Source organism: Tupaia chinensis, unplaced genomic scaffold (genome assembly GCF_000334495.1).
Source record: "Tupaia chinensis unplaced genomic scaffold, TupChi_1.0 Scaffold143568_1, whole genome shotgun sequence".
Lineage (NCBI taxonomy): Eukaryota > Metazoa > Chordata > Mammalia > Scandentia > Tupaiidae > Tupaia > Tupaia belangeri.
This window is the reverse complement of record NW_006203413.1, coordinates 83,467-93,328: the sequence shown is the minus strand read 5'-3', so window position 1 is coordinate 93,328 and position 9,862 is coordinate 83,467. Positions and strand designations below refer to the sequence as shown.

Sequence of the window (9,862 nt, the reverse complement as noted above, 5' to 3'; positions counted from 1 at the left end):
GTCCCTATTTAAATGTCTTTCATATTATTCTCTTTCCTGATTGTATTAGCTAAGACTTCCAGCACTATTCTGAAAAGGAGTGGAGAAAGTGGGCAGCCTTGTCTTGTACCAGGTTTTAGTGGAAAAGCTTTCAGCTTTTCCCCATTCAGTTTAATGTTGGTATGTATTTTTCATAAATAACTTTTATTGTGTTGAAAAATTACCCTTCTATGCCAAGTTTTCTTAGAGTCTTAATCATGAAGCAGGGATGTTGTATTTTATCAAATGTTTTTTCTGCATCAATTAATATAATCATATGGTCTTTATCTTTCTTGTTAATGTGGCGTATTATGTTTATGGTTTTGCGTATGTTGAACCACCCTTCTATCCCTGGTATAAAATCTACCTGGTTGTGATGTACAATCTTTTTTTATGTGATTTGGGATACAAATTGCTAGTATCCTGTTGAGAATTTCTGCATCTATATTCATCAGAGACATTGGTATGTAGCTTTCCTTACTTGTCATGGCCTTATCTGTTTCATAAAGTGAATTAAGGCTTCATAAAGTAAATTTGGGAGGGTCCCTTGCTTTTGGATCTTTAAAAAGAATTGGGGTAGAATGAGGTTTAACTCTTCTTTGAAAGTTTTGCAAAATTCAGAAGTGAAGCCATCAGGACCTGGGTTTTTCTCTGGTGGGAGGTTATTCATTACTGATTCAATCTCATTGCTTGTTATGGGCCTATTCAGACTTTATATGTCCTCCTGATTCAATCTTGGTAGGTTATATGCATCCAGGAATTTGTCCATCTCCTCCACATTTTCTTGTTTGTTGGTATACAGTCTCTCATAGTTATCCCCTAATAATGTTTTGTATTTTATTGTGTCTATTGTAATATTGCCTGTTTCATTGTGATTTGGTTTATCTGGTTCCTTTCTCTTTTCTTCTTTATTTGTCTGGCTAATGGTATGTCAATCTTGTTGATCTTTTTCAAAGAATCAGCTTTTGCTTTCAGTCAATTTCTGTGTAGTTCATTGATTTTCTATTTCATTTATTTCTGCTTTAATCTTTATTTATTTCTTTTTTCCTGGCACTTTTTGGATTGTTTTGTTGTTGTTATTTTTCCAATTCTCTGATGTTGGCTTGTCCATTTGCCATCTTTCCATTTTTTTCTTATGTACACTAATTGCCAAGAACTTCCCTCTTATGACTGCTTTTACTGTGTACCATAGATATAGGAACTCATGTACTCAGTATCATTAGTTTCCATAAATATTTTTATTTCATCCTTACTTTCTTCAGTAGGTGTGAAGTCATTCAGGAGTAGGTTATTTAGTTTCCATATGATTGTGTATTTTTGTGGATATTTCTGAAATTAATATCAAGTCTAATTCCATCATGATCAGAGAAGATGCTGGATATAGTTTCTATGCCTTTGAATCTGTAAAGGCTTGTTTTGTGCCCTATTATGTGGTCAGTCTTCGAAAAGGTTCCGTGTGGTGGTGAGAAAATGTGTATTTTGTGCTTTTTGGGAGGAAGGTTCTATACATGTCTGCCAAGCCCATTTGATGTATAGTATCATTTTGATCCTGTATCTCTGTGCTTATCTTTTGGCTATGTGATTGGTCCTAAGGAGATAGTGGGGTGCTAAGATTCCCCAACAATTGCTATGTTTCAGTCTATGTCTCCATTTAGATCTAGTAGCCTTTTTCCTTCATGTATTTAGGTGCTCCTGATTTGGGTGCATAGATATTTATAAGCATTATGTCTTCTTGATGAATTAGCCCTTTTACTACTCTATAATACCATTCCTGTGCTTTCTTACAGTTTTTGTCTTAAACCTATTTTGTCTGAAATCAGTAACACAACTCCAGCTCTTTTTTGGTTTCAGTTTGCATGGGATACCTTTTGCCAGTCCTTTACTTTTAGACTATGTATATCTTTATCCATGAGGTGTGTTTCTTGTAGGCAACAGATAGAGGGTTTCTGTTTCTTTATCCATTCAGCCAACCTGTGTCTCTTGATTGAGGAATTTAATCTATTAACATTCAACGTTATTACTTATATTTCCAGTCTTCTCCCTACCATTAAGTCAACAATTTTCTTGACTGTTTTTGTTCTCTTATTTCTGTCTGTCTCTTTAGTTTTCCTAGTATAGCACTCTCTTCAGAATTTCTTGAAGACCTGATACGGTGTTAGTAAATTCTTTCACATTTTGTTTATCTAATAATATTTTTTCTTTTCATCCCATTTAACGGATTATCATGCCGGGTATACTAATCTTCGCTGAAATTGTTTCTCTCTTAACCCTTTGAATACATCTGTCCAGTATTGTCTTGCTTGCATTGTTTCCAGTGAAAGGTCCAATGTCGGCCTGCTTGGATAATTTTTTAAAGTAATTAGATGTTTTTCTATTGCCAACTTTAGTATCTTGTCTCTATCTGTGGTTTTGGCCAGTCTGACTATGATGTGCCATGGAGAGGATCTTCTTGGCTTGATTCTACGTGGGGTCCTTTGTATTTCATGGGTCTAGATGTTTGAATGCTCCTCTAGACTTAGAAAATTTTCTTCTAAAATTTCATGGAATAGATTATCAATTTCCTCATTACTTTCTTCACCTTCTGGAATACCAATTATATGGATGTTTGGACATTTAATGGTATCTTGCATTTCTCATTTATTGTCCTCATATTTTTTCCTGGTTATTTTTTCAGTCTTTTTAATTATTTTTTTTCTAGGTCAGAAGTTTTGTCTTCTACGTCTGAGATTCGATCTTCTGCACTATCTAATCTGCTTTTAATACTTTGAAGGATGGTTTTGATTTTCTGTATTACAGCCTTCGTTCTAAATATTCTGTTTGATTCTTTTTTATAATGTCAAATACTTCTTTCAAATAGGAAAGGACTTCCTCATTTCCTGGATTTCATTGTCTCTTTACTCTTACATCTCATAGAGTTTTATCACCATAAATATTCTGAGTTCTTTTTCTGACATTTTGGTAATTTCCTCTAGTTTTCCATACTTGCAGACAAGTTACGATGTTCCCTTACTGGAGATGTATTACTTGGTTCTCTCATCCTTGAGGTTCTTCTCCGATATTTAATCATTTGGTAACATATTCACTTTTGGCTAATCTGTTAAAAGCAGTTTCCTGCAACTGTGAGCTTATGCATTTCTTTATTGTGAAGTACTTCTATGCCAATTTCTCTCTTCTACTGTGTTTTGTAATATGGTATCCACCAGAAAAGTTTTGAGTTCAGATTTGTGGAGAGGAGATTCTCCCTTTTTGCAGCAGGTTCAGTGAGAAGGTGAAGATTTCTCAGAGCCTCCCAGTATTCAGATGTTTGACTACTATGTACCTAGAGAGTGGGTGGAGGTTATCTAGCTTTTTGTGTCTGGAAGGAGACCAGCACCAGCTGGGGGCTTCTCAGCTTTGAAGCTGGGCCTTGAAATGGGCAAGGCATGCCTCAGAGAGATAGATATCTTCTGGAAAATCCTGCAATTTCCCTGTCCTTTCTAGTTATTTTGGGTCTGGAAGGCACTGGCTGTGGCCTTCTCAGTCTAGAAGCTGGGCCCTGAAATCTGTTTGTTATATTTTTGCAACAGGGCACCTATACGTACTAGAGAGAGAAGGAAAGTGAGAAATTACTCCCAGAGGATATGGCCACACCACAATCCCCTCTCCATTATTGTTTTCTCAAGATCTAGGGGCACACACACATATACCTGGCATGTTTCTCAAGGTCCCATGCTGTACACCATATGTATTCTAGTGTCTTACCCACCACGCTGACTGCTCATCTTGAATTATTTTTTAAAAAGAATCAACAAGGTCAGATATAGAGATAAACATAAACTGGATGAATATTCTATGTGCATCCCACATGTGGGGATTCTAAAACAAAACTATTCTACTCAAGTTCTCTAGAATGCTAACATTTTGTGTATAAAACAATTAATATACCACAATTTTCACTCTGAAAAAGATAAAAAAAAATAAACAGTATATGGTTTTCCTCAACAAAAATATTTTTAAATGTACTGAAGTTTGTATATAAAGACAATGGAGTATGATCTGACATATTGGCAGACTGATTCAATACTGGAAACATGGGGGGAAAAAAATCAAATATTCAGGTTTCTACCAGACCTGAGAGCTTATTAAGCAGTAGTTGATGGCGATACAGAGTTGCATGAATTACCAAAAGAAACAATGAAGAAAGGGAAGAGAAGATGTAAAAGAAAAACATTAAGTTACACATATTTAAGGGCTTAAAAAAGATTAAAATAGCTACTTACAGTGTGAGGAATTCCTTCTCGAGAAGATAAAATGTTGTAGAATTGATTGTGATAGTTGCAGAAGTCTGTGAACATGCTAAAAAAATGTTGGATTTTATTATTTAAAAGGGTAAAGTATGATATGTAAATTGTATTTCAATAAAACTTCTCTGCTTTAATAAAAGAGCTATGGAAAAAATAGAAAAGAAAAAACTGTCAAAAGAGATATTTAAAATCTACTTTGAAAATGTGAAGACTGGGAAGAAAATTCACTGAGTTTATTTTGCTAGAAATCTAATCCCGGTATTCTTTGTGATTTATAATCTTTCACTATCCGTGTAGATGCATGCTACCTACTGACCTCTGAGTCACTCTGAATTTGGTCATAGAGTGTTTCTCATTGCCCTGGATGCTGCCATACTATATGTCCTTTGCACTGAAGTGTCTTTCTCAAAGACCTAGAAATATTGTCCATTCTTTATCATGTGCAATAAAAACTAGCATGGGATTCTGGCATCTCAACTGATTTGTAAGTTTCCTGAGAGTAGACAATGTCTTCTCATTTAATAAATACATAAATAGTATGTCAAATACTTATCATCCTTTCATGAGGCCTACAAATTATGTAGCATATAGATTATGAAATTTAACTATTTGCTAAGTGATTAAATCCTATGCATTTGGTGCTGGAGTTCAGGAAGATGATCACCTCTAAATTAGATTGCTCAATGCCTTCACAAAAGTGTCCAGAGCTAACTAACAATTCTGCTTCACTGACCAACAGGAATTCTTCCATGTAATGTCTATCTGTGGAATTAGTAAACTCAGGAAAAGACATATCTGATTCCTAGAGGAGAAAATGGTGGATAAAAATTATTATCTATCTTAACTCATTAATAATTCTGAATTCTACTTTCCTTTTCTATTAAAGAATTCATGAGAGAAGTAAATCAGTCATACACCTCAGAATTCATCCTCTTGGGAGTTAATGATCAAAAGGAACAGGAAGACTTCTTCATCCTCTTCCTGTTTATTTACCCCATCACACTGATTGGAAATCTGCTCATCATCTTGGCGGTCTACTCAGACAGTCACCTTCACAACCCCATGTACTTTTTCCTTGCCAACCTCTCATTGGTTGATATCTTCTTCTCATCTGTAACTCTCCCTAAGATGCTAACCGGCCACCTCTGGGGCAGCAAAGCTATCTCCTTTGGAGGATGCATGACACAGATGTATTTCATGCTTGCCATGGCTAACACAGACAGCTATATTTTGGCTGTGATGGCGTATGACCGGGCTGTGGCCATCAGCCGCCCACTTCATTACATGACGATTATGAGTCTGCGATCTTGTGTCCTCCTAGTTGTTGGGTCTTGGGTGGCTGGAATTGCCAATTCCCTCCCCCACACTCTCCTCACTGCTAGTCTGTCCTTTTGTGGCAACAAGGAAGTCGTCAACTTCTACTGTGACATTGCCTCTTTGCTCAAACTGTCCTGTTCTGACATCCGCTTTAACGTGAAGATTATGTACCTAGGTGCTGGTATTTTCTCTGTGCCATTACTATGCATCATTATCTCCTATGTCCGAGTCTTTTCCACAGTCTTACAAGTTCCATCCACCAAGGGTGTGCTCAAAGCCTTCTCCACCTGTGGATCTCACCTCACAGTAGTTTCTTTGTATTATGGAACAGTCATGGGCATGTATCTCCATCCTCTGACCAGTTACAGCCTAAAGGATGCAGTGATAACTGTGATGTACATTGCAGTGACCCCAATGCTAAATCCTTTCATCTACAGTCTGAGAAACCGGGACATGAAAGCTGCCCTATGGAAACTCTTCAGCAAGAAAATCTCCTCATAATCAATGTGAGGATAAAGATTGGAAACCTATAATGTCTTCTTGAAAATTCACTGTTAATGGCATTCCCTTTAAATATCTTCTTATGATCTATTCAGTCAGAAAATTCCTCTTCTTAGAAATCTTGTAACAGGGACCAGCAGTTAGCGTAATGGCTATGTTGCTGGACTCCCATGTAGTTGACCGCGGTTTGCATCCCGGACCCGGTGGTTTAAACTCACGCTGGGTGCGTGTGCGTGTGTGCCCAAGATCCCGAGAAGAGAATGAAGGAGAAGGGATTGCAGCGTGGCCATCCCCCTGGTGGGTGATTTCTCACTTTCTGTCTCTCTGTCTCTCTCTGTCTGTTTGTCGAGTGCATGCGCTCTATAGCAAAAACCTCTCAAAAAAAAAAGAAAAGCTATTTTAACCTATCACTCTACTTCTCATAATCTTAGTCCATATAAAGTTCATCCATTAATTATTAGTACAGCTATAATAAATAAATGAAAATACTAATATCTGAAGTGTAATCTGTTAATAATTGGGCATATTCAGATTCGACTATATATCTGCATAATATATAGCTGGTATATCAGGATTCATTATAGGAAACAGAAATCATACCTAATATTTTTCAACAATAAAGAGTTAAAACAAAATTAAATATATAGGTGTATTCTGAAAGAGGTTATAGAAGATGGATTCTGATTTAACCCAAAGGCTATTAACTGCCAGGAAAAGTTACTTACACTAGTACTAAAATAATGAAAGATAAAACGTCATACTACCAGAACCAAAGAGATCAGAGTAGAAATGCTCACATACGTAGTATTCAGATCTCAGAGAGGAGTAGCTAACCACTTGTGCTTGGTTCTCACTTAGTAAGGCCACCCAGACATTCATTTGTGAGGGATCTGAAACCCCAATAGCACTACTTCTTTTATTTTTGTTGCTGTAGTTTCCTTTAACCTTATTTATTGAACATGGAAACACTAAGAGTATCTCAGTCATAGTTGTAGATATGGATCTCCTGTCCTTCGTGGTATTGCTACAATACAGTGTCCTTGGTAATGGAGATGAGTCACTTAAGTCAGCTGAAAAATTACCTGTATGGCCCACAGAGGCATACTATAATTTAGAGAATGTTAGGAGCATAATATAAACTTAAATATGTAAATCCTTGGGGCCAACAGATGGTGTAGTGGTTAAGACCCTAGGCTCCCATGTGGTCAACCATGGTTCGAGTTTCAGACCCAGTGACTTGAAACTCAGACCAACTACATGTGCATATGTGCCCAAAATCTCAAGAAGAGAATAAAGGAAAAGGGACTGCAGCATTGCCACCCCCCGGGGGGGATGATATCTTCCCCCCCTCTCTCTCCAGTGATTGCATGCACCATTAAAAAAAAAATTAACTAAAAAAAAAAAAATGTAGTCTTGAGATGATGGAAGCTCTGAAGCATTGCCATTACTCCAAGGAGAGATCAGTTGGTAGAGGAAGTCAAGGTTGGAGAAGACCAGCTGGAAGGCACTTTGCTGTCTTCAATAGAAGTTGGGGTTACAAAAAATGTAGAACAATAAAATAAAATTTAATTTGGAGGAACAAAACCGCACTCCAAAGAAGCATCATCAACAACACCACCAGCAGCACCAGTAGCAGCAACAGCCACCGCCACGACCCATACCTGCAAATGGGCAACAGACCAGCAGCCAAAAACAAGGCTTGGCTATTGACCTGAAGAATTTTAAGAAACTAAAAGAGAAGACCTTCACCCAGTGTAGCTGTCTCTTTGTGGGCAACCTTCGCCTGATATCACTGAAGAGAAAATGAGGAAACTATTTGAGAGGTACGGGAAGGCAGGTGAAGTCTTCAATCATAAGGACAAAGACTTTGGTTTTATCTGCCTGGAAACACAAACCCTAGCAGAGATTGCCAAAGTACAACTGGACAATATGCCACTCCTTGGAGATCAGTTGTGTTGTATGTCTCCCCTTAATATATACCGACTATCCACACTCTATGATAGAGATTGAAAGATTGGAGGACACAAAAGCATTGAAAATAGTTATGCACAATGAAGACAGTGTGGAAGAAGAGTGGGAGACAGAAAGAGTATAGGGAAGGAAATTAAGGAAAGAAAATAGAGAGGCAACTGTGGACACTAATGGTTTATTACCTGGTGATGATAATGTTTATACTATTCTCAAGTGGACTGGTGTGAGGTGTATTTCCTGTTGGGTAAATTTTCTTTGTAAGTCAAATGATGAATAGTGATCATTTGTACAAGAATAATTATAATGAAATAAAAAGAAAATAATTTAATTAAAATAAAAAAAGAATTTACTTTAAAAAAAAAAAAAAAGAGCACCAGAAAGGAAAACATAAAATACAAAAATAATCCTGATAGTATTTGTGTTCTTGTTGCATTTATTTTGCTAAAACCCAGGTACATTGCTACTCTGTCTGTATTAATTAATTATACTGTATAACAAATTATTCCAAACTTGAGTCTGGCATACTATAGACCTAAGTGCTTAATATTCGTAGAACAGATCAACAAATATTTAGTGAATGCCTATTATTTGCAATACATAGTTGAAAAACAAAAAAGGAGAAAGAGAGAAAAAAAAAAGCCACTGTGTGTGCACTTTGTCTGCCATGGTGCATCCCTTATCATCTGAAAACTTTCTCAGCACGTGTCCAACAAATTGTTGGAAGAAGCATTTTCTGTGTTTGTCCAGGTGGAAAGGGCTGTCATCATTGTGGATGATCAAAAAAGGCCCTCAGTAAAAGGCATTGTTGAGCTCTCAGGAAAGCCGGCTGCTTGAAAAGCTCTGGACAGATGTGGTAAAGGCTCCTTTCTGCCAACCACATATCCTCGACCTGTGACTGTGGAAACCATGGACCAGTTATATGATCTAGAAGGACTTCTAGAGAAGGTGGTTAAAAAGAATCAGCAATTTCAAAGGAGTGAGAGCAGCCACCCAGATCTGCACAGTCCAGGTGCTTTGAGTATGAGTATGCCATGCCGAAAGGCAAACACTGAGATGGAGAAGCAGCAGCAAGACCAAGTAGACCGCAATATCCAGGAGGCTCATGAGAAGCTGGAGATGGAGATGGAGGCTGCCCAACATGAGCACCAGGATTTCATGAAGTGCCACACAAGACCAAGTAGACCGCAATATCCAGGAGGCTCATGAGAAGCTGGAGATGGAGATGGAGGCTGCCCAACATGAGCACCAGGTCATGCTAATGAGGCAGGATTAGATGAAGTGCCACGGAGAACTTCAGAGGACAAAAGAGCTGCATAGCCAAGAGGTACCAAAAGGAAAGCAACTGGAGCTCAGGCAGGAGAAGTGCCGGCATCATGAGGAAGAGATGCGATGACAGCAGGAAGAAGGCAACAGCAGGAAGGATTCAAGGGAATCTTCCCTGATGCAAGAGCAGGAGATACAGATGGGTCAGATGGCTATGGGTGGCGCCATGGGCATAAACAAAAGAGGAGCCATGCCCCCTGCTCCTATGCCAGCTGGTACCCCAGCTTCTCCAGGACCAGCTACTATAATGCCATATGGAACCTTGAGATTGAACTCACCAACAACTGAAAGGGCTATTGACAAATGTTTATAGAGAACCACCATTGAGAGTCATGAAGTGAAGTACACAATGCATGCTAAGCCTGAATTAAGCCTCACGGAACCATATCACATCTGATTTGGTACACAGTACAAAGCTCTGTATCCCTGAGGACAAAACAGTGACAATA

The 9,862-nt window shown here is 38.0% G+C and overlaps 1 protein-coding gene, 1 long non-coding RNA gene and 1 pseudogene across 2 annotated transcripts in view; 2 read left to right on the top strand and 1 right to left on the bottom strand.

Moving 5' to 3' along the window:
* Positions 1–4,336, bottom strand: part of LOC114005211 (uncharacterized) — a 59,741-nt gene extending 55,405 nt beyond the window's left edge. Inside the window, exon 1 of the long non-coding RNA XR_003547084.1 lies at positions 4,278–4,336. This is a non-coding gene — a long non-coding RNA (uncharacterized LOC114005211). The remainder of the gene's footprint in view (positions 1–4,277) is intronic.
* Positions 4,337–5,192: 856 nt separating this feature from the next.
* Positions 5,193–6,119, top strand: LOC102476300 (olfactory receptor 1A1). The gene has a single exon (XM_006163909.1). It carries the CDS (start codon positions 5,193–5,195, stop codon positions 6,117–6,119), a length of 927 nt encoding a protein of 308 aa, XP_006163971.1.
* A 1,543-nt stretch (positions 6,120–7,662) lies between these two features.
* LOC102477973 (non-POU domain-containing octamer-binding protein pseudogene) lies at positions 7,663–9,726 on the top strand (annotated as a pseudogene).
* The last annotated feature ends 136 nt before the right edge of the window (positions 9,727–9,862 follow it).